Source organism: Mauremys mutica, chromosome 1, assembly GCF_020497125.1.
Source record: "Mauremys mutica isolate MM-2020 ecotype Southern chromosome 1, ASM2049712v1, whole genome shotgun sequence".
Lineage (NCBI taxonomy): Eukaryota > Metazoa > Chordata > Testudines > Geoemydidae > Mauremys > Mauremys mutica.
The window spans coordinates 327581064-327608226 of record NC_059072.1 but is presented as its reverse complement, the minus strand read 5'-3'; the positions used below and the strand labels follow the sequence as shown (position 1 = coordinate 327608226).

At 39.9% G+C, this 27163-nt stretch overlaps 1 protein-coding gene across 3 annotated transcripts in view; it reads left to right on the top strand.

The window, feature by feature from the left end:
• CUL5 (cullin 5) overlaps positions 1-7520 on the top strand; it is a 73380-nt gene extending 65860 nt beyond the window's left edge. For all 3 annotated transcript variants that reach the window (XM_045018432.1, XM_045018442.1, XM_045018445.1), the window contains exon 19: positions 3443-7520. In XM_045018432.1, the coding sequence (XP_044874367.1) occupies positions 3443-3637 (195 nt within the window). In that variant the 3' untranslated portion in view covers positions 3638-7520. The remainder of the gene's footprint in view (positions 1-3442) is intronic.
• Positions 7521-27163: the final 19643 nt, after the last annotated feature.

Genomic DNA, 27163 nt, shown 5'->3' with positions numbered 1-27163 from the left:
CCGCCCCCCGCCCCCTGGGATGGTGGGGCTTGGGTGGGCTCAGGCTTCGGTCCCCCCTCCTGGGGTCCTATAGTAATTTTTGTTGTCAGAAGGGGGTTGTGACGCAGTGAAGTTAGAGAATCCCAGGTTTAGAGGCTCATCAGTGGGTGGAGGTGGGGGGATTGTTTTGGAAAAGGGTTTCCAATGCATGCATTTTTTTTTTTTTGAGAGAAAGTTTCATAAATGTGTTCAACATGGGAACTATGTACTCCGCAGCATTGCTCCCAAATATAAGTTTCCATTTAAAAATATCCAGTCTCTAGCCCTTATGGTTGTGAAGAAAACCTTCAGAATTTGAAACAAATGTGAACTTGTCCACTGAAGTCAGCCTGAAACAATAGCTCTGAGAGGTGTTTGCTGCCCAACTCCAATTTATCTCAGTTAGGTATTAACTCAGAAACAAAAGACTGGTATAAATGACAATGTGGTTCAATGTATAAGTGACTGCTGATCATTATAGCAGAAACCTCAAGCTAACGTACATCACTGTTGGATGTAGTGGCAAATATTGGGTTGGCGTTCAGTGGGGAGCTAGCTGCTATCAAGGGACAGTGGGGGGTACAGAGTGGGAAATTCAACCTACTCTCCACTCCCCTTCAAATCTAGTGTCTCCGTCTCTTCCCCAAAAGAGGGAGACTCATACCCTCCCATTATCAAATGCCTTGGGTGCTTCCTGGGTGTCAAAAAGCAACATTCCCAGTTATTGTTAGGTGCCAATAGCCCATCTGTCCCCTGCTTACATGCTGAAATCACCTGCTTACCCCGAGGGTATCTATACTGTCGTTATGTGTTTTCAATGTAAAAATCTGCAGATTTTTGAAAATAACTAAATTCTGAACTGTTACCAACTTGTGTTAAGCCTTTGAAGACTGTACAGATGATGACTAGATGAGTCAGAAAATCAGCATTAGATATCCAACTTTTCACCTAGGCAATTTGTATGCAGAACCAATCAGTAGTAAATGAAAGCTGTTACCCATCAGATGGGTATCTGGTAACCCTGTGTGAAAGGTGTCGGTGATCTAATTTATGGTCCAGTTCCCAGCAAGCAGGTGTCCAAATCACAGAAAACACAGCTGTAGCTGATTTTCTTGTGAGGGCTCTGGACAAGGATGTCAAAAACTGACTGACTTCTGGAAGCAAAATTAATTTCTTGCTTGTAAAGGGGTTCACTCAGATTAAATTTCAGATTCAGTGATGGGATAGGATGAGGGTGGGATGCTTAGTTTTGACTTACAGGCTCCATTTGAGCCCTGGTGAGTGCCTATTTGTATTTGTTTACAGATAATATCGACCTTCTGTTCTGATGTAACAACGAACTGTCATCTGTAAATGGCAGAGAGCAATGCAATGGGAGTGGACACTTTGTAGTGGGGACAGTGGGATATTGAGTCTCATTCCAGCCAGGGCAGAAGTTCTTGACAAAGAAGAAGAAACAATGAATCATGGTTTTAACTTTTCTTTGACTATTCTATACACAGAATGGGTGAAAGCAGCGTTCTTGTGAAATACTTATCAGACTTCAAGTGCAAAAGAGTGACATGCTTTCTTCGAGAAGCTTTAACGTCCCTTATTTCATTTAATTTCTAGAGAAGGTTTAAAAGTACTTTACAAATGTAATAAAAAATGCAGTTCTATAAAAATACATACCCATATGGAAAGTCTCTGAGCTGATAACCCTCACTGGAGTCAGTAGAACTACCATACACTACCCCTTGCAGTGGACTCTCAACATTTTATATTAACTTAAACTTGCAGTTTCTTTCTGATCATGGTCAAGGATTAGAGCCCTAGGTCACTGCAGCCAGCTGTCTAGCAAACTGTGCCACCTGGGTCCACTTGACATTTTGGCTCTTCTTTCAACAGAAAGCTTGATTTTATGCATGGTCATGGCTAAGCTGATGAAAACGCCTTTTGAGCCCCTTGATGCCTGAGAGCTTGTTTTTCAAAGGAAAGCGTTTTTCTAATTACAATTACTTTAGCACACAGAGTGAGTGAATGCCTTAGTGGCTGATCCATGTTGTATACCAACCACAAAGCAGGGTAGCACGATGAATGCCTTCTAAATTCCTTCAAAAGTTGGTGACTGAATTCCATCATAACTCTTAATCATCCTCTCAGCAGTTAACTGTATACTCTCCATCCACCAACCTCTTCATGAAATGTATTCAATTCTGGTTAGGTGAATTAAGAAGGATGGTTGTAGAATATGACTTTCAGTTCTTACCAAGCTAGCTGACAAATTATTATTCAAAGTATAGATCCGTGTAGCATACTAACTTCAAAGATCTCTACAGTGCAGATCATTCCGAAGTAGTCTTGTTTAGAGGCATTCTGTTGTAAGCCCAGAGAAAACCAGCCCCCTTTTAATGTTTTCCTCTTAGAGGTTATTAAAAACATGGAGTGTGCCCTTTTTTCTTCAGTGAGCGACTGAAGGCACTTGGTCCATAACTGATATGGACAATAAAATCATCACTATTCCCATCTTAGATATTTGCTGAGCAAAACATGTAGTTTTAAACCAGACTTCATAGGAACATAGAGATTGCCATACTGGATCAAACTTGTAGTCTGTCTAGTTCACTGTCCTGCTTCTGACAGTGGCCAGTGCTAAATGCTTCAAAGGAATGTTATGAACCCTGCAGTAGGTGAATGTGGAGTATTCTGCTCTCCACATTAGATCTTACCTTGGTCTCTAATAGTTTAGAGATGGGTTTAAACCCTGAAGAATCAGGTTTAATATTCCTTCCAAAATTTTTGTTGGCATTACCTATTATAATCTTTGATATTGTTATCCATATAAATTTCCAATCTCTTTGAATTTTGCTAAGTTCTTGGCTTCTGCAACTTCGAATGGTACTGAATTCTACAGTCTAATTATTCATTGTGTGGAACAAGTATTTTCTTTGATCAGTTTTTAATTTCCTTGACTATCACCATGTTCTTGTGTTCCCAAACGACCTTCTGTATACCATTCATTATTTTTTCCAGATGTTAAAGGCTAGTCATCTCACCCATTTAATCCACATAGTTATTGCATTTCACACTGGTTAAATATGCATATATGTGGAGTGATTTCCTCATGGTAAGATCCTGCCCTCATTTACACCCATGCACATCCACTGAAGTCAGTAGGATTGATTGGACATGAACAAAAGCAGAAGTTGGCTCTAGGTTGCTTTTACTAAGGTCTACTATACATACTTTCTTTAGGATCTAATGTAACCTGACAGGCTAAATTTCCTATTAGCAACATATTGAGGGGGAAAAAAAATTAACTGGTGTTCATCAAACTGAATTGCTCTTTCCTTTCCCACAGCCTCCCAATTAACCCTGTGTATTCATTTTGCCACTTGTACCCGATATTTCCAAAAACATTTTCTTTTTTATCCCCCCCTACTAGGAGGCTATTATCCAAATAATGAAAATGCGGAAGAAAATTACTAATGCTCAGCTTCAGACTGAACTGGTAGAAATATTGAAAAACATGTTCTTGCCACAAAAGAAAATGATAAAAGAGCAAATTGAATGGCTTATAGAGCACAAATATATCAGAAGAGATGAATCGGATATCAACACCTTCATATACATGGCATAATTTGAAGACTGTAAGATGCCAAGAACACAAATTGAAGGGTGCTTGGGCAGACAGCTGCAACAGTTTTTTGTGCTGGAGAAGGACTTATTTTGACTTTCATTACATATTAAAATCCCTGCCTTATCTTACAAGAGGACTATATTTTGCCAATCTCATTCAGCTAGCATGATGGCATTCCCTTCATGTTGCACACTTTAACAGCATGCTGTTTTGTGGGAAACTTGCATTCATGAAGAGCCCATTGTGAGCTTTTTAAAGTAGATTTGATTTACACCCACCAAGAAGAATACAGGTTTGGGTTTTTAGATGAACAGTACTTGCACACAAAAAAAGACCTTCAAATACTCATGCACTGAGGAACTGCTATTAAGTTTGTTTTTGTTTTTGTTTTTAAATGCAATTAGGACTAGAAGTAGCACTTTCACTTTGTGTTTTGGATCAACAGAGTAAATGTATTGTCCACCTTTGGTGATCCTTTTTATGTATTACATTTGAGAGAGACACAGATGCATCACAACAGATATGTATTTGTTACAGTAACAACCTGTTGGCTCAAGCAGTGCTTCAATATAGTAACTGGATTTTAATATTGACATACAAGTGACATAAAAGTATTTCCAACTTGTGGATGTTGTTTTTCCTTAAGCAGGAGATCACTGTTTTATATTGTTTGCTGTAAACATATGGATATACATTTGTTTATTTTATCTGAGCAAATGGTTTATTACAATCCTTTTGAAAGGTGAAGCTTTCTTCCCCATATCTGTTTCATGGCTGCGTCTGTTATAATGAACAGAAATATTAAGTGTATTCTCTTGTACATTTAATATTTGTATTCCATATGTTTGAATATAACTCCATAAATCTGAAGGCATTAAAAAGTAACTGATTCACAAGTCCCTTATGAGAAGAAAACCCTTTGCAATTTCTGTACACATACAGTAGCAGCATATCCAGGTATTCCAATGGCTTTATGTTTTAGGGTTTAGACGCTTAGTTGCCTAAAAGTCAATCTCCTTTAAAATAAATAAATCCATAAAGCAGCAACTGCCTATTGATTTTGAAGTGAGCAGGAGATAAAGGATGTAGCTAAAGGAGACCTGCAAAGGTTTAAGGAAGAGAAAACTCCCAGTTCTTGTGTGTGAAGAGAAATTGTCAAAATTCCTGATGTGTATTTGGCAAATTTTAAATGTTACATCTTCCTTCAGCCATGTTAAGTAGCCTCTTGGTAATAGCTAACTCCCCCTCAAATGTTCCAAGTGTTTATTGGACTGATGATATCAGTACCGCTGGAGCAGAGAATCTGCCTTGGAGGGGTGGGGGGTGGAAGGTAAGTCAGCTTTTACTCAGTGTCATGTGAATACTCTTAGATGCTATCAGGCAGCCCTTCAAAAACTGCCCTGAAAATTTACGAACCCAAGCACAGAATCTACTTGTTTGCTTTTGATGATCGATAATGGGGGGTAATCCCTTAATGTTACACACTCTTCCAAAAAGAACCAACCTTTCCCTAGGTGAGTGGGGAACTGAATTTTGTATGGTTGCTGTAATGCGTAAAATAAGAGCATCTTACAAAAAAAGAAATTGTGGGGATGGTCTTTTACTGCCTTAAGCCAACTGTGGGCTTGTTGACGCTTAAAATGCTGCTGCTGCAGCACTTCAGTGTAGACACTGCCTACTCCATGGAGAGGGATTCTACTGTTGGTGTAGGTAATCCACCTCCCCGAGAGGCAGTAACTAGGTAGACAGAAGAATTTTTCTGTCAACCTAGCTCTGTTTACAGTGGGGGTTAGGTTGGTATAATGTCTCTGAAGTGTGGACTTTTCACACGCTGAGAGATGTAGCTGTACTGATGTGAACTCTTAGTGTAAACCAGGGCTGTGTGTCCTACCACTGAAGTATGTTCCAGTGCTAGTTCCTTAGAACAGTGCATATTTGACATCTTGCTGAATAAGACATCTTCAGTTCCAGGAAGGCTTTATGGACATGCAAGAGAGCGAGAAAAACTGATATGTGGCAATATAAAACTCTGATTGAAATCTCACTGCATATATTTATATGCCTTTATTGATGCTTATAAATGAGCGGATACTGTGAAAACGTATTTCAACTTTAAGCTAGCATGGAAACATCAGATTCTTAGCCCTAAAATGTTGCTATTCAGAATTAAAAGTAAATGGTGCTCTCTGTATTTTGCCAGTAACACACATGCCAACATTTTAAATTTAGAAAACTAAAATTAGTTTGTTCTAAGAATAGAAATCTTTTTGTATGGTGCCACAAGATTTTCAGCATTTGTAACTTGATATTAAGAGTAATAAATGCTCATTTGGGAATAATTGGGAAATGGCGAACAAGCCAGAATTTTAAAATAATTCTATTATGATGATCTGAGCACTTATTTTGAATATGTAACAGTTTACAACATTAAATCAGAGAATAGTAGCCATGAAGTATTGTCACACACAAGCAAGTTAAATATGAAAGTGGGGCAATACTAATTTCTAAGCCCTAACCAAAATCTAGGAGACAACTTTGAGATTGACTTTCATAAACAATTATGTCCCAGTTCATTTTGCATCCAGACAGCAACTGACTTTTCAATGCTATTTACATTTCTCCCTTCCCCTCCCACTGGCATATACTAAAATTATAGCCTGTAAGTTATCTAAACATACTTCATTATTTGGATGAGGGGAATTTATAATTAACAGCATGTCTATAACATTGCTACATTTTCCTTAGGTTTATATTTAAAAATAGATGTTATGTTTAAAAAAAGAAAAAAAACTTGAATCTGAGAATCACACCAGCAACTTCCTAAAGATGCAGAATCACATTTAGCATCCTTCATCAGGTTACTTTCACGAACATGCATTTAAAGCTAATATTATCTGAGGCATAGGTAGATACTTGCAGTAAAGTGTTTTGGGGGTGGGAGGAATTCCGATCTAAATAAAAAAGATTCTTCACTTGCAATATGGCAACAATGCACTTTTAAAGCTGAAGTTTAGCAATGACTATACATCTCCAAAGACCTAGCTTAAAGAGGTGCTGCATCTGAAACACATGGTGCCCCTCATGGTGTCTCAGTGAATAGGTATGGAGTAAAACTGATGACGGAAGTGAAAATACAGTTTATCACATTCTTAATGTCTCATTGAATTAAGAAACCATTGTTAAATCCTCCTCTGTCCCAATAACTTAATGAAGATCTCAGTTTTAATTCTGAAGTCTTCCATTTTTATCTTTCCACTGTTAGTGTCCATAGCTTCTGTTTAGTCATCTAATTCTCTTGCACTTGTTTTGAGCATAATACAATTACATTTCAAAAACAAAACAAATGGTGGCTTTCTTGTTTTCACCGATCCTTAAATGTGTAATATGTTCTGAATAGTCAGCATTTTACATTTATTTGCGTTGGGATGTCATCCTGTAAGATGCAAATTTAAAAAACACAATGGGGTGAAAGATTTGATAGTTTTACCGAAAGATTTGCTGTCTTAAACTCAAAACAGTTTTCTATTTTCCTCTAAATGATTGGGATGCTATCTTTGTAAATTCTTCAAGGTCATATGAAATATTCTTTGTGAAATAAACAATACATGAAAGCTTTCCTGTCATATACACTATATGTAGTCTGGTGTGTTGAGCAAGCTTGAGTTCTTAGGTTGTAATATCTATCTACATATTTACAATTTTGAATGTGTGCCACTACATACTGAGATGATAATGCTGTACAATTTTGAATGGTAGCAGTTTCTTTATGGCAGTCCGGCTGAACTATTTTGATGTACTGCTTAATTTTTGAATTTTATTTTTTAAGTTGTATAATTTATTTTCTTGCAAAATAAAAATGTAATATAAAAGACTATTCATTTTAGCAAGATATGTTGGTGTCCTCCCCTGCAAATTTTTTAATGAGCATAGTACTCTTTCCTAGTTATTATATTAGAAATACCACCATGTGTGAAATCCACCTATTCTAAATTCCAGTGTATATTACAAGGTGAGCAGAGGACCAAAAGATACAATGAAACAGTTTTCAGTCCTCCTTTCTCACCTTTGTAATTTGATTTAAGTGTGTGGGTGTATGTACATAGAGACAGATCTTTTGCTGTCCTTTTTTATGTTATATGTTAAATTCCTTTTTAAAGGTGAAATGTAAATCTAAAATGAAAGATAACTTAAACCAAGAAATGTGGGCTGAATACCCTCAGTAACAGTGTTGCTTAGGCATATACAGCACACAAATGTTATGATTCTTTTAAAAATTTGTATATGTCCATGAAATTCTCTGGCACATCTTTGTTAAATACCTCCCAGAATAAATCACTTCGTGAAATCACTGATTGCATAGTACTAGAACTATCTATCAGTGGTGTCACCAAATTATGCAAGCTGATGGAACTTTCAGGAAGCTAATACTGTATAAACAAACTAAGGTGAAGGAAAACTATCAAGCAAGGTATTGATTCTGCTGTGACTTTCTTCTTTGACTGTCCTTGCCGTCTTTTTATTATGTTACAATTCTTATATTTCAGCTTTTTTGTATTTAAGGTGCACAGAGTAAATTTAGAATGTTTTGTGCCTTCTGATATATGCAAAGATTATTCTTTCTATGGAATAAATACTATTTTTGAATGAATATTCAGTGCTCATGGCAGTTTTCAGACTGGCAACCCTTGCAGACAGAAAGCTTCCTCATACCATACTGCCAATGTTTCTCAATCCTGTTCACAAGAACTCAATGCAAAGGGTAAGTACAATCAGTTGCCATGTCCCACAAATCCTTGAGAGGGCGCTTCCGCTACCACTTGCAGTAAGGAAAGTAGTTGTGATGATGGTCTTCGTGAAATGTGTCCACAAGAAATAAATAAGACAAACAACTCTTACAGAAATCAGTTGTGTAGCATTGAGTGGTAACTTCTTCAGCTTCTGCCAGCTTATGTTAGACTTGAACCAATGACTTAAAGGTGAAGGGCTTTTTATCCATTTCAGTCTTCTGATATATTTAGTTCCCTACTATGTTCAATTATGATTTTATCCATTAACATGTCTCCTGTTTATATTTGTGTGGGGGACAGGGGGAGGTAAAATAACTCCCTATGGTGAGGCTGAAAGAGAATCTTCTGTTCTGTAGCTATCTTTTGTCACGTGACCTTTTCATTTCTCCTGGTTTCCTGCCTTAATTTCATACTTGGTCATTCAAGCTTCTGAACTCTCCCATGTAACGTCAATTAGATAATGTGAGCCAGATCCTGGGACATAATCTGGAGAGTACCTATCACAAGCTGAGGGGGGCAGGGTACTGCTCTCTGCTGATTCTGGGCCTGCTCTGTGCAAGGCGAGTCTCCAGAGATAAGTGTAGAGTCTGCTCCAACTTATTCCAGCTTTTAACAGCCCTGAGGGAGCAACAACCCTGGAGCGGACAGTGTAGGAGACACTATGCCACCAAATGCTGCATAGGGGTTGTATTCCCTTGCCTAGTTTTGCTGGTTTGATTGGCCAGAATCTGTCATTAGTGTTGTGCAGCCCAGCATCTGACCCTTTATGACTTCAATTCCATTTACTTTCATTGGATCAATGCTGCATTCAGAAAGTGTTGCCAGTGATCATGGATATCTTAATATGTTAAATATTTAAAATATCCCGTATTAAATGTTGCATAACACTTTATAAAGTAGCTTTCGTACCTTTTATGCAGAAAGTAATCATATACAGGTAAAATAATTATTCTCTTACTTGCAATGCTATTTTGATGTCTTCTCTGCTTTCATTTTTAGAAGGTTTGGGGATGATATATATCATACTCACTGAATAGTCATCAAGTGGAGAATTTCACCCTTTTTGCCTTCTAATTTATTCCTCTCAGTTACTCACTGTACTAGTAGTAATCATAGTAAAACGACATGCATAGTTCAAATCCCAGTGTAAACTAGTATTTTATTTGAGAAGTCTGTCTTGTTGCTTAAATCTTTGGTTTACAACCAGTGGAGTGCTCAGATAACTTTTTTTTTTTTAATATAATGATGTCTTGTGTCTTATCTTCTGGGCCACAGAATTGCTATCCATTCTGCAGAAAACACTGATACATTATTGATACGCTGGCTCGCCTTTTGGCCAGGTACAGCATGTTTTTTCAGACTAGCAGGGCAAAAATCATTCTAGTGTGGGCAAGAGACACAATCATCCATAATGTTTGTGACTTTGATTAAAATACATTCATGTGAGAGAAACATTTTATAATTCTATCGTGTTTTTCATGAGTGCAGTCAACATTGCTAAAGGAACCTGCACTGCAGGAATAAATGTGAAATCAAGGAGACCTGGAAACTTGACTTTGTTCTTAATTATTCTACCTAAGCTTGGTTTCAGAATTTAGCATTAGAAAAGACACCCATGTCCAACCAAGAACCTTCTTTATTTTTATTATATTACACTTTTTAAATCTGTTTTCGTGCTAAAGATTTTTTTAGCTGTTTTGAGCCAAGTTTTGAGCTTTGTTCCCTGTGTTATTTGTTCATATATAGTTAGTTGCTGAGCTATATGGCTCTGGATCAGAGAAATGGGATTTTTTTTAAGAGAGTAAGAGCTGCTTGGCAGTAATTGTCATGCCTGACTGCTTGTAAGAGCTTGGGGGCCAAAAAGCAAGGAGGCCAATCAATTGTGATCCTGTCCCTGTCTCTATGAACTTCCCTCTGTCTCTCTAGTTTAGAGAGCTGCTAGAGCTACTCACTGAAAGAGAGGTTGTGGCCAATGTAAACACACACACACAAAAGGAAATGGCACTGTACATCAAAGGGAACAGTCAGGATATATGTAGAGTGGGAGAAGAAGAGAAAAAAATGTTGCCTTTATTTTCCCCCGTAGTCATATGACAATCTCCTCTCCCAACCTATAACCAGCATTCTGGATTGTGACGAGGGGGGGCTGAGATTGCAGTTTGCCCTACTCAAGCAAAGAATGGGGCTGATAATCCCCCAAATTGGTGGTTATTCCAATACTTGGATTTACCAAGCCAGAAACAAAATAGCTTTCAAGATCCTTTACTGGTTACCCAGAAGCCAAAAATACAGTTCCCTTAAAGCATCCCAGCCTTGGGCTTCCACCCAGACAGCCAAGTCAAATATGATGATGATTGAAAATCTTGTTCGTCATATAAAAAGTTCTACCAATCCCAAAGGATCGGACACCTCCCAGGTTAATGAATATTTCAGATCTTGCCCAAATACACGCGTACAGCCAATTCTTATTAACTAAACTAACATTTATTTTAAAAAAGAGAGTGTATTGGTTAAAAGATCAGTATACATACAGACTTGAATATAATGCTTAGGTCAGTTTCATAGTAGAGCTGGTGGTCTTCAGAGTTGCATAGAGTTCTTTCAGAATTAGTCCATGGGTTATAGTGCAATGTCCAAATATTCAACATCAGGACAGTCCAGATGGGACTGGAGATCTCAGTCTTATGACTCAAATGTCCCCCGAATAAAGCTTAATCAGATCTGAGATTAAAGGATTAGGTGCCAAGAGTTTTTAGAGAGATTTTTGCAGCCTCTTGACTATGCAGTCCTGGGATGAACAATAGTGTTTTTGAAGTAACCTATTTCCTAAACATCACCAGCAGTTAACTGCATGGATTAATATAAGGTAATTATCAATTGAGCAGTTCGTAGACAGTTTACCACAAACTTCATCTAAATGTTAATATTCCTTTTTGATCTCTGAATCAATAACTATAATAATAGACAGGAACTGTCTGTTTACATGGCTAACATCTAACAAGATATAAGTAAACACATACAATTAGTATTACCTCTAATTCTCTAATAATACAGGTTTTGCTTTTTAAAGCTCTAGTCCATTTAACATAACTATTGTTAATATAAATGTTAACTATTTCTAAGGAATAGCCCTAATTATTTTATATACTTCTCTAATATGTCTTTAAAGGTTGAATTAGGGTCCTTTAGCCTGCAAGTTGCTTAACCTTTTTTGGCTCTGTGTCACATGGATAGTTAGTGGATGTACCTGTGGAGGGAAGGTCTTACCATATGGTGCCATTTGAAGGACACTCTATTCAAAGGAGGTACTCGGATTTGCAGAGGTCCAGCTGGTAGTATTGTATGAAGGTGTGAGGAGATCAGCAGGTTGCTGCCTTAAATCCCTCATAGGTTTTATTTAGGTGTGGCAGGTGAGAGGATGTGGGGTGTCCTGATAGATTGAGAATATATGTTGAGATAAATAGTGACCCTGTCCTGGGAATGCAGAAGCCAAGGGTTGGGAATGCTCTGGTAAGGTGGTGATTGTCATTGTATCACTTTCCAGTGAGGAAAAAGCTATGAACAATCAGGAATTTTGTAAGAGCCCAGGGCTGAAGAAATCCTGAAGGGCAAGATCATAAATTAAAAGTGGTTGTCCCCAAGAACACATTATAGGAAATGGCAGGGATGTGGTTGCATGCTGAGCAGGGAAGGGGTGACTAATCTCAGCAGGGCTTGTTTACCCCAAGGATTTCTCTCAGGTAGGGTGGTCTCAGGAGTAGCAAGGGGACATGGCACATTTGTCCGATAAGTGATTGACACAAGCAGTATCTAAAAAAACCAAAACGCTTTTATTAACACAGCACAGCAGTCCCTGTCACAATAGACTAAGAGCACCCCGAATCGAAGTTACATACAATTGGGAGTGATGCTGAGTGGTGGCGCCCTTCTTCTGATGACCAGTCTTCCATGGGTCACTGACAGCAGCTCCTTAGTAGTTCTTAAGTCTCTTGAGTCAAGTCTTCCTTGGGTCTCTTCTCTTTTCTTTCTGCTCTTCCACACACACTCACTGACTGACTGACTCTGATTCTTATACCACTCTTATTTTTCTCACTTTTGCTTATATCTTTCTGTCAGAACCCTTGGTGCGCACACCAGCGTTGTAACATAATATCTAAATGCACCCAACCTTATGATTAACTGCCTCATCAGTGCTTTTTATTTTCCCACTAGTTTTTGCTGCTACGTGTTCTCTTACCTTCAGCTAATGGTGGAATGGTACCTCAGTGGTGTGCTTACTTAACACATAACGGTGGCAAGATTTATAATAGGAGTAACTCATTCTCTGGTATAACCTCCTTGATGGTTGACATATTTTATATACACTCAATCATATCAATTAGTAGGTTCAGTGGGTATTTGGCCTTGTGCAACATTAGCTCCAGGCTCCCTTTGAGACTGAGCAGGTGTGGCTTCTTGTGGGCACAATACCTTATTACCCCTGACTTTGCCTCACTAGGACAATGTAACCATTTCAATTCTTTTAAAGGTCATATGCCGCAATTGCTTAATCCAGCATGCCACAATAATAGGATCACTACCAATATCTGAAACACTAAAAACATCGCAATGGGATGCAGAATTCCATTAAAGCACTGTGGGAGACTATTTACCATTTATGTTGTGTAATCCCTTTTACGTTCTTTACAATTTGTTTAATTTTATTAACTGTGTGGTGTACAGTTGTCATACCTCTGCGTGCATTAGCTTGAGCTTTTTGTAACAATTTTACAAATTTGTATAATTTAACCCTTTTATCTTTAGATACTCTAAAAATTACATTTAATTACAGCAACTATATTACATGTATAAAAGGAGAGAGAAATTTTAATTATTGATGATCAAATAGGCTATCCTAGGATGCACATTAAAATGACTTAGAGAACTATAGGCATATACATTTTTCATAAAATCTGGAGGCACTGTTAAATGAAAATGTAACTTTCAGCCTTCATACTGAAAGATCATTTGTATGCCATTACTTTACAACAGGCATATATTAACGTGTATGTGCTCAGTTCAGTTTTTTCCTTTTTAATTTCAACCTTTAACATGCAATCTTCTGCCTGCTTGTTTATGGAACTTTGCCAATGCTTTTCCTTTTTTCTAGCATTATTACAAAGTTCAATAACATTTTGTTGAATAGTCCAAATTCACAAACTTCTTACTTTCAAATGCCTTCCTGCATAAAATGCAGTTGTAACCAGTTTTCCTACACACACAACTACAGACCCATTATGTGAGAGAGGATTTAATTGATAGTGGCATTATCCTTTAAATAAAAAATAAAAAAACGTAGAAGGCTGTACAGCATTACTGTTGCAAATGTTTGCTGGAATACACAGTGAATTACCACACTGCTTTGCCCTACTTGTGGGTCAATAATGTTTAACAAAACAGAGCTCTGGTTGGCAATGTTGTGGGCCCATTCCAGCAATATGTCATTTTCTCCTTTTACCTGTTTAGAAGCGTACCACACTACAAATGCATGTGAGGGATTTTCTGAGTGTTCAGTGGCAGTAAGTGTGGTGGGTTTAGAAGGTATTACTGTAAGATTATGGAAGCTTGCAAATATCCCTGAGCTATTTATTAATCCACCATTGTCCTGGTTGATTTACCTACCCCCATATGATTCTCTGCCTACTCTTTTGGGACCACCTGGTTGAGAAAAATCATGAGGGACAATAGTATCAGGGTTTGCAAGAGGGGCAAAGGAAGTGAAACACTTGTAAGTAGTGCCCGCAACTATATTTGGGTCACCTGTGGGTCCCAGGGTAACTTTAATGTACCAATTCTCTACAGCCTTTCCAATAGCACTGGGAAATTAATATACACAGCTGATATTAGTATGCGTAGGGACCATCAGGTTAGACCTTCTCCACTATATTTATTGATGACCTCTATCCTAGACATGGGGAAAGAGAAGGAAAAGTGTAATGTAGGAAAGAATGAACTGGTTTGGATGTACTGAGACTGGTCTGAAACCAGTTGGACAGCAACCTTATTCTTAAGGCAATAACCCAACTACTTTTAGTTCGGAGGAGGGGGATGTTAGCTTTGACTGGCCATCTTTGAATATTTGTGTGCAGGGCTGGGGTGGGATGGATAGAAAACATTTTAAGGTCTGTGAAGTTAAACTTGGGGTCTTCGTAGAAGGTTAAAAGAGCAGGAATTTCTCTGTCCATATGCTCACAAATTAAGTGCACATTAGCATATTCCCTAAAATCAGTTTGGTGGTGAGATTTTCATGGATGGGCCACATTCAGAAGTCATTTTGGTGCTTTAGAGCCCTCTACTGGAATGTAAATTGCCTAAGGCAGTAGAACACCTGGCCCTCAATGGTCTTATGTGAAAGACAGTGGGGCTTAGTCATTTTAGCAGCCGAGGTTTGTACATGAATGTAAATTTTGCTTGTTTCATTTTCTCAGAACTGAATGAAGTAGCAGCTTGCTGGCAACATGCGGGAGTAACACAAAGGACCAGGATAGCAGTCTCAGTAGTTGTCCATTACTTTCTCCAAGGGTTTAGGGAAAGGAAGGAATTGCACTAAATTTACAAAGATAGCCCTGATGTTAATTCCTATGTTCAATGCCATTTTCATGCCATCTATTACTGTTCTGTTTTGTATTTAAAATGAGAAAATAAAGGTTATTTTGTGTACAAAACCTATAGCTATTGCTTTATTTTACATTTTTCATTCCTTTTCCGTTTTTTGCCATAACAAGTATAACAAATAATTGATCCACCCATTATCTACTTCTTTTAGACACACCTCTAACATACTTCAGGCATGTTACATAAGTACTGTTCAACCTCAATGAGTGTCAGAGAGGGAGAAGGAGACCGGGGCAGTGAATTAGTGGCCAAATTGAGCGAAATATAAACACACAGCTTTTAGAAAGATTGGGGTTTACTGCCTACACTATACATATTAAATGCTGAAAATCTGGTCCATGCTGTAAAATATTTAAGTAGACCTATTCCTAGGCCTGAAAATCTTAGTCTAAAAGACAAGGATCATATACAGAATGTTTTCTCAGCAACATGAGCTGCAGTAAGCAAATATCATCTGTCCATTGCTCTGTACCCTGGCTTCCCATAGAATATCAAGTCAAGTTCAAGATGCTTTGGGCCCAGCATATCTAAAAGATCAACTCAAGCTCTAGGATGAAGACTGATAGTTCCATTCTGTCAGAGGAGTAGAGTTGTTTGTTTGAGACCAAATTACCAATGTCAATCAGGTGTATTAATACGGTATAGGCAAAAGGTTCTATATGATACCAGTCTCCAAAGAGCAGTTCCATGCAGCCATGTTACATTCCCTTTAGGAAGATGGTTTGCCCCTAAAGCCATCCTTTTATACCCTACTTGTTTACCAGAAAAAGGTACTGTACATGTCATTTAGTCAATCAGCTTTTTGCCTTGGTTTTTCTAGTACTATGCTGTACCTCATGCATTCCACAAGACTATGCACCTTTCTCTTTGTTTTGAGCACACAGGGGGGAATAAAGGCACCTCCTAGGTTTGTGTGAACAACTCCTTTTGTTGTGTTAGTTATGAAGAAATCTATTCCAATTCTGACAATTTTCCTCTCTATTCAATCCAAGGTTTACTTCAATTGATACAAGGTGTTATGAGATACTTGGCATAAGTGTTCAGGATTATAATAAAAGTGCAGGCCACTCTACACTGTGTAGCTACTAATGCTTAATATGTATACTTAAATGTATACATAATATATATGTATACTAGCCAGTGTATGTTAGTCAACAAGCCCCTGTGCGTTGCCTTGATTGTTATAGTCAGGGCAGCACCTTTGCCAAATCAATACATGAAGCAATGGTGAGGCCTTTGTGTGATTTAAAGCATTTTAACAGATTACATAAGTGACAATATGAAATTAATACAGCCAATACAAATACACCTTGTAACACAAGCAAAGCTTTAAATGCAACCCCTATCCTGGTGTGAGAAATAAGTATTTTGAGATGCCGATCATGAATAAAGTCATTCAAGACTTGTTTTGCCTTGTGTATGTCATTGCTAATCTGGATGAAGTGTGCATCTTTTCTGTTTAGCAATGTTTTTAAATTTGAGATGAGTGAGTATGATCTGTACCTTGGGGGAACACCCAGCACCCCCATGTTCATCTTTATAAAATGATTGTGTGGTATCCAGTGCAAAGTTTGTCATGTTGGGTGTCTTCAGAAGGCTCATAATGCACTGAGCATGGTTGTTATAGTGATGTTAATGTTGCAGTAATGTTATAGTAAGGTTATAGGTTATAATTTCAGTATATAGTTATGAGGCTGAAAATCTATCTTCATGGCTTAAAGCAAGCCTAGGCAAAAATTCTCCAAGAACAGAGAGGCAGTTCACACCTCGTCAGGGCATGAATGGGACAAACCCAGCCCGGCCTCACAGGAACAATGGACTCTGGCTTAGGCAGCAACAAAAGAATCTGTTAGACCAGGAGTGGGCAAACTTTTTGGGGCGAGGGCCACATCTGGGTGAGGAAATTGTATGCAGGGCCGGGGCAGGGGGTGTGGAGTGCGGGATGTGGAGGAAGGGGCTCAGGACAAGGGATTGGGGCAGAGAAGGGGTGCAGAGTGTAAGAGGGGGCTCAGGGAAGGGGGTTGGGGTACAGGAGGGGTACGGAGTGCAGGATGGGGCTCAGGGCAGGGAGTTGGGGTGCAGGGTGCAGCAGGGAGCTCAGGGCAGGTGGTTGGAATGCACAGGAGTGCAGAAAGGGGCTCAGGGCAGGGAGTTGGGTGCAGGAGGGGTGTGAGGTACAGGCAGAGGGCTTAGGGCAGGAAGTTGGGGGGCGGGGGGCAGGAGGGGTTTGAGCTCCAGCCCGGTGCCGCTTACCTAAAGTGGCTCCGGGGTGGCAGTGGCGCACACCAGGGCCAGGGCAGGCTCCCTGCATGCCTGCCCTGTCCCCACGCCACTCCAGGAAGTGCTGCGGCCCCTGGGGGGGGGGGGGGCAGAGGGCTCTGCGTGCACACATGGAGCCCTTTGCCTCCCGGCCCGGGGGCTGCTTTTGAGAGCAGCGCTGGGCCCGCAGCACCACCAGGGGTAATCCCGCGGGCCGGATCCAAAGCCCTGAAGGGCCGGATCCGGCCCGCGGGCCATAGTTTGCCCATCCCTGTGTTAGACCCTCAAGGGAGTCACCCCCCCCCCCAACCTTCCTTTGGGCAGTTTGGGACTGCGATGATGCAAAGCTCACCTGACTCTGAAGGGGGGGTGTGGGGGGGACAAAGCCAGGAGGAAAGAAAGGACACTGTCTCCCCCTTTTATCTTTTGCCATGCTCTCTCTTTTTCACCTACATCTACAGGCACCACCACCAAGCGACTGAAAGCCTGATAAAGGGGAGAGCCAGGCTGAAAAGTAACCAGCCAGCCTGTGGTGAGAAGCATCTAAGTTTGTAAGGACACTGTGAAAGTGCTAAGATCAGCTTAGAATCCGTTTTGCTTTTATTTCATTTGACCAAAGCTGACTTGTTACTCTTTGACTTATAATCACTTAAAATCGATCTTTATAGTTAATAAATGTGTTTGTTTATTCTACCTGAAGCAGTGTGTTTGGTTTGCAGTGTATCAGAGGCTCCTCTGGGGATAACAAGCCTGGTACATATCAATTTCTTTGTTAAATTGATGAACTTGTATAAGCTCGCAGTGTCCAGTGGGCATAACTGGACACTGCAAGATGGAGGTTCTTAGGGTTGTGTCTGGGACCGGAGATATTGGCTAGTGTCATTCAGTTGCAAGTAGCTGGGAGCAGCTTACATGCCAGAGGCTGTGCATGAACAACCCAGGAGTTGGGGTTCTCAGAGCGGAACAGGGTAAGGCTGGCTCCCAGTCAAGGATTGGGGTGACCTAGTAGATCACTGATTTTGAAAAACTGGGATAGGCAGTGTGTCCCACAATACTACGTACATGAGGAGTAAAACAAAAATTTGTGACACCACAAGTGAGGTTTCCATATATAATTTTTTTGTGATCAGTTACTATGCAATACTGTCCATTCATATTATAGGTTATCCATACAGCTGGTTGTCTCCACTTGGTAAGTTTTCCTGGACAAGAGACAGGAGTGGCTAGCTTCTTTGTCTCGTTGTGCTGAGGTGAGCCATTGTGACCACACAGTGGGAGTGGCAATGTCAAAAACATCACAGCGGCACACGTATTGATATCCTCTAATGAAACAACAAGCCATGTGTGGTTTTCTCTCTGTTTGTGTCGCTGTGTGGAACACTAACAGTTGCAATAGATCCAGACGTTCCTTGTAGATGTCGTCTTTCAGGTAACCTACTGAATGGACCATAATCAATTTGTCAGGATCGTGCTGTATCAGGATCCAGTATTGGTAGTGATACAGTATCACTTTTTACAGTAAAAGGACTGTTTTGAATAGTACATGCCTCGATTAGGATGCGGTGTCACTGGTCCCAAATTATTAATTGTGCTAAAAGAAATTTGCCTACATAATTTAACATGTTGATTTACTATAGATTTTGTTATGTACTAAGGAGAATACCATTCAGTTAACTGCTCATCTCTGATAAGGTCAGGCAGTTTTCCTTTTTCAGTATTCCCTAATGAATTGATCATGGTGGTTAGCATGTAATTTCCATAAGCAGTACATGTAATCTCCCTACCAGCATGATTTTCTCTTGCCCTTAGGTTGTTTACGTCAATGAATTCATTCACTTTTACTTGTATTTGATTAAACAGTTCAGCAATGTCATGCATATTATAGCCCATATACTGTTCCTCAGTAGCCAGGCCTTCAGTGCCATAAATTATGGAGTTTGAGGCTGTTTCTGCCACCCGATGCACAAAATAGCTAATGTGCCTTTTTATATTTTCCATATCAGCCCTGTTCCAAATGGACATTCCAGATCCGAATAGTCTTGAAATTGAGCCTACGCTTTGAAGTTTTCTAGTTTGGAAAGTTCCAGATGGCAGGACAGTCTCTTGCCTGGCTGCTGGGTTGCATGCATGTTCCTGATAAGAAGCTAGTATATTGATTAACAAAGAATTATACAGAAGTGATACATTTGCTTTTACACAGTAGCCAAATTCAGCCATATTTCAATGAGAGATTTAAAACTATAGATATATGCATAACCTGTGTTATTTATCAAAGTTCCAGGTACCAATGTGGCAGTTAAGTCACTAAGTGGCTCTGGATCTACTTGGGGACACTGTGGTGCTAATTCTGTTGGTGCCCTGGAACTATGTGGTTTATTTATGGTAGGATGAACAGAAACTTGGACCACTACCATTAAAATTAACTTTTGTTTTCCAATTCCAGGTCCCTGTTTTTACACACATTGATTTATACCAGTGTCACTTTCAGCCAGATTGATAATTTTGATAGATGCATCTCCAGAATTTAAATTTGGATTATTAAAATTTATTATTTCTTTCCAATTTCCATCCGTATAGACTTTATTTCCCGCTAACACAATCCCTATGGTTTCAGCATGGATTAGGCTACAGTCATTAATTTGCTGGTGACTCCACTCAGTGTTCACAAGTCCTTTATCTTGGGATGTATCTTGGTAAATTGGCTATTACCACTCAAGAAAGAAATCTGAGTCCATTGTGGATAGTTCTCTGAAAACATCCACTCAATGTGCAGCGGCAATCAAAAAAGCTAATAATGTTGGGAATCATTAGGAAATGGGATATATAAGAAGACAAAATATCATACTGCCTCTATATAAATCCATGGTACGTGCACATCTTGAATACTGTGTGCATATGTGGTCGCCCCATCTCAAAAAAGATGTATAAGAATTGGAAAAGGTTCAGAAAAGGGCAACAAAAATTATTAGGGGTATGGAACAGTAGCCATCTGAGGAGAGATTAATAAGACTGGGACTTTTCATCTTAGAAAAGAGACAACTAAGGGGGGATATGGTAGGTCTATAAAATCATAACTGATGTGGAGAAAGTAAATAAGGAAGTGCTATTTACTCTTTCTCATAACAGAAGAACTAGGGTTCACTAAATGAAATTAATAGGCAGGGGGTTTAAAACAAAGTATATTTTCACATACTGTGAACTCCTGTGGAACTCCTTGCCAGAGGATGTTGTGAAGGTCAAGACTGTAACAGGGTTCAAAAAAGAACTAGATAAGTTCATGGAGGATAAGTCCATCAATGGCTGTTAGCCAAGATGGACAGGGATGGTGTTTGCCAGAAGATGTAAATGAGCAACAGGGGATGGATCACTTGATGATTATCTGTTCTGTTTATTCCCTCTGAGGCACCTGGCATTGGGCACTGTCGGAAGACAGGGTACTGGGCTAGATGGGCCTTTGGTCTGACCCAGTATGGCCGTTTTTGTGTTATATTCTTATACATTGCTTGGCATTGCAGAGTTACTTCATCCCCTTCATTCTTGTGGATTACCTGAACTGGCATCTTCACTGTCAGGTGCTATTGCAAGCTTATTTGCAGTGGAGCATTTTCATGATAATGTGATTAACACAAAGTAGCTTCTGTACTTTGGTGGGAAAGAATTTACCCTTGAACAAGTTAAGATGGTTAGCATGATACATTTTATTCACTTTTATTTCCAGTAATTTGAATTTTATATACAGATTTTTTAATATAGTAGGGGTCACAGCATCAGTATCAGTGCTCTGGTACTGCATAAGCCAGATGCATAACTTGGACCCCAACTTTCCAATCATTTTCTGCTACCTCTGTCAAAATAGGCTTTTGCCTTTCCCATTTTTCCCCCCACACAAAGATGCACATATTTGATATGTTCCTGTACCTTTTGCATAAATGCATCCATCTTAATTCCCTCTTCAGCACTAGCTTTCCACAAGCAATGTTCTGGGGTTCCCATTTCCCTACCCATCGTTACTTTGAAAGAGCTACATTTGATGCTGTGGCAGGAGTTGCCCAAGTTGCCATGAGGACTGATATGAGGCTTCCTCCCCCCACCATTTACTTTCACAAACTTTTTAAACATTATTTGATGGTTCTGTTTGTTCTTTCCACTTGGCATGAGGATTGAGGGAGATAAAGAATGGAATTTTTGTTTAATACCTAAGAACAATAGACAATGGGTAGAACCTAGCCTGTAAAGTGAGTTCCTTGACCTGGGGTAAATAGGTCCAAGTGACCAGTTGACCATCAATTGTAAAAGCAAATTTGTACTGAGGTTTGGGGTCCATTGGTATTAATAAAAAAACATTTGAAATATTGAGGGTAGAAATACATTGAAGGTCTGGGGTAAAAGATTTAATTAGATAAAGGGTGATGGCCACCATGGGCAAGCAAGCTGATGATACTTGATTAAGCTTGTGGTAATATATAGTGAGTTGCCACCACCGGTTTGAAGACTGGCCATATTGGTGAATTGTTAGTAGAGATGCAATAGTGTAGTACTGGCTGTAACAGGGGAGAATGGTTTCTGCAATATAAGGCTTGGTCCCATCACAGCGTGGGCACTGGTATTGAGGGGATGGATCAGGTTGTTATAGTGACAACTATTAGCACAGTCATGTTTATGTTGAGCACAGGCTGCAGCATTTGATTCCATCAAAGGCTGCAACATGCTTTGCAAGGGATGGGTGCTGTATACAAGTGACAAGTTGTATTGTTCAGGTATTTTTCCACTGCAATAGCATGCAAGTCAGGGCTAGTTTAGGCTTGAAATTAGATGAAAGTTTCTAACCGTCAGAGGAGTGAAGTTCTGGAACACCTTCCAAAGGGAGCAGTGGGGGGCAAAAAAAACCTAACTGGCTTCAAGACTGAGCTTGATAAATTTATGGAGGGGAGGGGATGAGGAAGCTGCCAACTACGTGCCATTGTAGATCTGTGACTGCTAGCAGCAAATATCTCCAGTGGCTGGTGATGGGACACTATATGGGAGGGCTCTGAGTTACTACAGAGAATTCTTTCCCAGGTGTCTGGCTGGGGGTCTTGCCTACATGCTCAAGGTCTGACTGACGGCCATATTTGGGGTTGGGAAGGAATTTTCCCCTGGGTCAGACTGGCAGAGATCAGGGGGTGGGAGGAGGTTCACTGTCCTCTCCAGCATGGGGCATGGGTCACTTGCAGGTTTAAACTAGTGTAAATGTGGATTCCCTGGAACTTAGTCTTTAAATCATGGTTTGGGGACTTCAGTAACTCAGCCAGAGGTTAAGGGTCTATTATAGGAGTGGGTGGGTGAGGTTCTGTGGCCTGCAGTGTGCAGGATGATCATAATGGTCTCTTCTGGCCTTAAAGTCTGAGTCTATAGCAATGATAAAAGCAGCAAAGAATCCTGTGGCACCTTATAGACTAACAGACGTTTTGGAGCATGAGCTTTCGTGGGTGAATACCCACTTCGTCGGATGCAAGTAGTGGAAATTTCCAGGGGCAGGTATATATATGCAAGCAAGAAGCAAGCTAGAGATAACGAGGTTAGTTCAATCAGGGAGGATGAGGCCCTGTTTCTCCTCCCTTGGTTTTCACACCTCAACTGCTAGAACAGGGCCTCATCCTCCCCGATTGAACTAACCTCGTTATCTCTAGCTTGCTTTTTGCTTGCATATATATACCTGCCCCTGGAAATTTCCACTACTTGCATCCGACAAAGTGGGTATTCACCCACGAAAGCTCATGGTCCAAAACGTCTGTTAGTCTATAAGGTGCCACAGGATTCTTTGCTGCTTTTACAGATCCAGACTAACACGGCTACCCCTCTGATATATAGCAATGATGTTGCTGTAAAAAAGTGGTACAGTGGTAATGCACAAACAGTTAGTAAGATCAATAATGCAGTCATGTTGTGCCATAAAATCAGACCCCAGTGTATGTCGGGGATCCGGCAAACACATAAGACCAAAGACATTATTTCTGTTTAACACAATGTTATCAGAGCCCAACACCACTGAAAGGTTGTGATAAAACCAAGGGGGACAGGATTACTTGCAAATGTTTCCAAGAGCAGAGGTACCAAATGAAGGTGGAGAGCCTGAGGGATTATTTTCATGAAGAATTGACACAGCCGCACCTTTATTAGCAAATTTTAGCTGACCGCCTCTGATCAGTACTAATACACAGTGATGGCCACACCGTCCAATTGTAAGGAACACAGAACTTTACACAAGGCCTGTAACCTTCATTTGAGAAGGTGGGAATTCCTGTATCGCAATGGATGCTATTGGAGCCACTACAGGGGCTGTATGTTTGCTTTTGGGTGTTGGCCAGTGCATCCAATTGATTTGACAGGTGCAAGATCTGCTGTCTGAGGTGCTGGTAAGGGCCAGCTGGTCCTTCTTGTTCATCCTTTCGGGTTATGGAAGGCACAAATTGCAGACAAACTGATAAATCAACATTTGCCCTTGTAATTACACCCCTATTGTTTTGTAGAGATCCTTTTCCTCTGGTGGACCATTCCCTTCCCTTGGCACCAATACCATAGCTTGCCCCTATTGGTTAAAATTACTGCCCCATCTATTTGGGAGGCTCTCAGCTCATAACCCTTATATCTCTACTGTGGCTACTGCAATTTTGCATTTTTCTGCTTTAGTGACCAGGATTCCCTGCTGAGGTTTCATTATTAGCCCCAGAACCTCATTTAGGGAGATATTTTTGTTTACAACCAATTCTACCCAATGCTTGATTCCTGGAACTTAATTATTTACAAGCAAATAGATGAACTGAGGATTGTTTATCCCAATTGGTATCCATATCCCAAGCCGATGACAACTGTTCATGGTAATTAGTGTAATGTTTTCCAGGGGATTGGTCAATATTTGCCAACAGTTTATACCTGCTTGTCCTGGGCACAGGATTTCCTGAAGCTGAGCCACAATATTGTCAAAGGCTTACTGTCCTTTTAAAGTAGTAGGGTATAGCATTCCAAGATGCCCTATCAACCGTTAATTGGAAAACCTTTATCATTCTTCTCACCGAGACCGTGCAGCCCACCGTTGGATCTTACTCAGCTGCCATGCAGAGTTATGGAATCTGATTTTTGCATTTTCCCACCATTTTGTGCCATGAAGGTAAAAGTTTTAATGCTAGATTTTAGTACCTCAGGGATATTTCCTGTCACTTAGTTCTGTTTTAAACTCTACTCTATTTCGGCCACCCTTAAAGACTTTCTCCAGAACTGCCCCAGGGGCATGGTTCTGTACAATCATGAATAGATTCCCTGAGCTCCCTAATAGCATCATTTGTGTCAACAGGTGATCAAGTCTCTCTTTCCCTGGACAACTCTGTTGCCAACTCTGTCCATATATCTATTCAAGGGACACCATCATAGGACCTAATCACATCAGCCACACCATCAGAGGCTCATTCACCTGCACATCTACCAATGTGATATATGCCATCATGTGCCAGCAATGCCCCTCTGCCATGTACATTGGCCAAACCAGACAGTCTCTATGCAAAAGAATAAATGGATACAAATCAGACGTCAAGAATTATAACATTCAAAAACCAGTTGGAGAACACTTCAGCCTCCCTGGTCACTCAATTACAGACCTAAAAGTCTCCAACAAAAAAACTTCAAAAACTGACTCCAATGAGAAACTGCAGAACTGGAATTAATTTGCAAACTGGACACCATTAAATTAGGCTTGAATAAAGACACGGAGTGGATGGGTCATTACACAAAGTAAAAAATATTTCCCCATGCTAATTTTCCCCTACTGTTACTCACATTTTCTTGTCAACTGTTTGAAATGGGCCATCCTGATTAGCACTACAATTTTTTTCTCCTGCTGCTAATAACCCACCTTAATTAATTAGTCTCGCTAGAGTTGGTATGGCAACCCCCATTTTTTCATGTTCTGTGTGTATATATATCTTCCTACTGTATTTTCCACTGCATGCATCCGATGAAGTGGGTTTTAGCCCACGAAAGCTTATTTCCAAATAAATTTGTTAGTCTCTAAGGTGCCACAAGTACTCCTCCTCCTTTTTGCTGATACAGACTAACACAGCTACCACTCTGAAACCTGTTTTCTGTATTTGTTTTCCATTAAATGTTTTATTTTACTGTTTAAAACTAAGCAAGTTAAGTAAAGCTCTTGTATATCCATGCCCTTTATCTCTTCCCATTTTACTTTGTTTTTCCTCCATTTCTGATTTAAACAGATTATATACATAACCGCAAGGATGGCATTTATTTACAATATTACATCTGAACAATGCACCACCATGGTTTATAAATTGTACAACAAAGGATTCTAGTCCTACTGTCTTTCCATTTTATTAGGCATAGCTGTGATTTCTTTATATGGCTGTTGCCAAGGAAACACTTTGTCTATGCCCATTTACAATGTGGCTTTTGCCCAGGAATTCCTAAAGTGTGGGCATTTCACCTAGAATGCTTTATTATGCACTAGTTCTAAAACTGGTTACTTTTAACAGGGCATTTTGCCCTAGTAGCAATTAAAAAAGTTCCAGTAGCACCTCTTGTGGATACTGGAAATGTCTGAGCACTTATAATAATCTTTGGCCTGGGCTGCTGCATACGTGTACCAGAGATTCACAAACAGTGGTGTCCTACCGCTTACTATGATCCCCCTTCACTGCTTGGTTTGACTCATGTTTTGGCTAAATGGCTCCTGGCTTGGCTCACCAATTTGTTGATAAATTGTATTGTCAACTGCTTAACTACATTTTGGTTTGCTATTTTGTTATGAAATATACTTGAGACCAAATAATCAATGTCAGTCAGGCTTATTAATATGGGACAGGAAAAAGGTTGTGCATACCAGTTTCCCAAGAGCAGTCCTGTGCAGTGATGTTACATTCACCTTAGGAAGATGGTGTGCTCTCCCAAGCTACTTCCGTAAAGCCGTCCTTTTATACTCTGTTTACCAGAAAAAGGTACCGTATACCTTTTACCTTATACTAATTTAATTAATCAGATTTTTGCCTTGTTTGTTCTGCTACCATGATGTGTCCTACGCAGTCCAGGTTATGATGCACCCTTCTCTTTGTTTTGAGTACATATATTCCAGCTACTAGGGATGAAGACACCTCCTAGGTTTGTGTGAGCAACTTTTTTTTCCTGTATTTGAGGAAAGAATCCTGTCTTAATACTGAAAGTTTTCCTATTTATCTAAACTAGTTCAACTAATGCATGATATTATGGGATGTTTTGCATAAATGTTCAGGATTATAATAAAGATTCAGGACAGTCCAGGCTAAAAACTGCCATACTAATGCTTAATAAGTATACTTGAATAATTAAAATAGGTGTAGTGTGGGTAGTTATCACTATAATATAGAGGTGTATAGCCAACAGAGTGGTGACTGGGGTTAGAATGGATGGCATGCTACACCTGAAACTAGTGGTGGTAAATTGATGTGGGAAATTGTGAAGGGGGAAGCAGTGGCTAGACAATGGACTAAGACTGTCATTTGAGCTGTGTTCATGTGGTAGGGCATGATGCCATAAAGAGGGGAGTGGGATGTGGGAAGGGTTGTGAGGCTGCATCTTTGGTAGGCTGAAGAGGGCAAGATGAAAAGTGGAGTCATGTACAAAAGCTTGAGCTTTGAGGGTGGAAAGATTTGGGCAAGGAGAGGGAGCTGGCAAAGGCAGTTAGAGAAGGAGCAGGGTTTCTAAGGGGCAGGAGAGAGAGATGATTTTTGCAATGAGGAGGGCATGGAGCAAGGGGGGAATTTGGAGACCTGCTGCAGACCCCAAGGTGGGCCATGACCAAAGT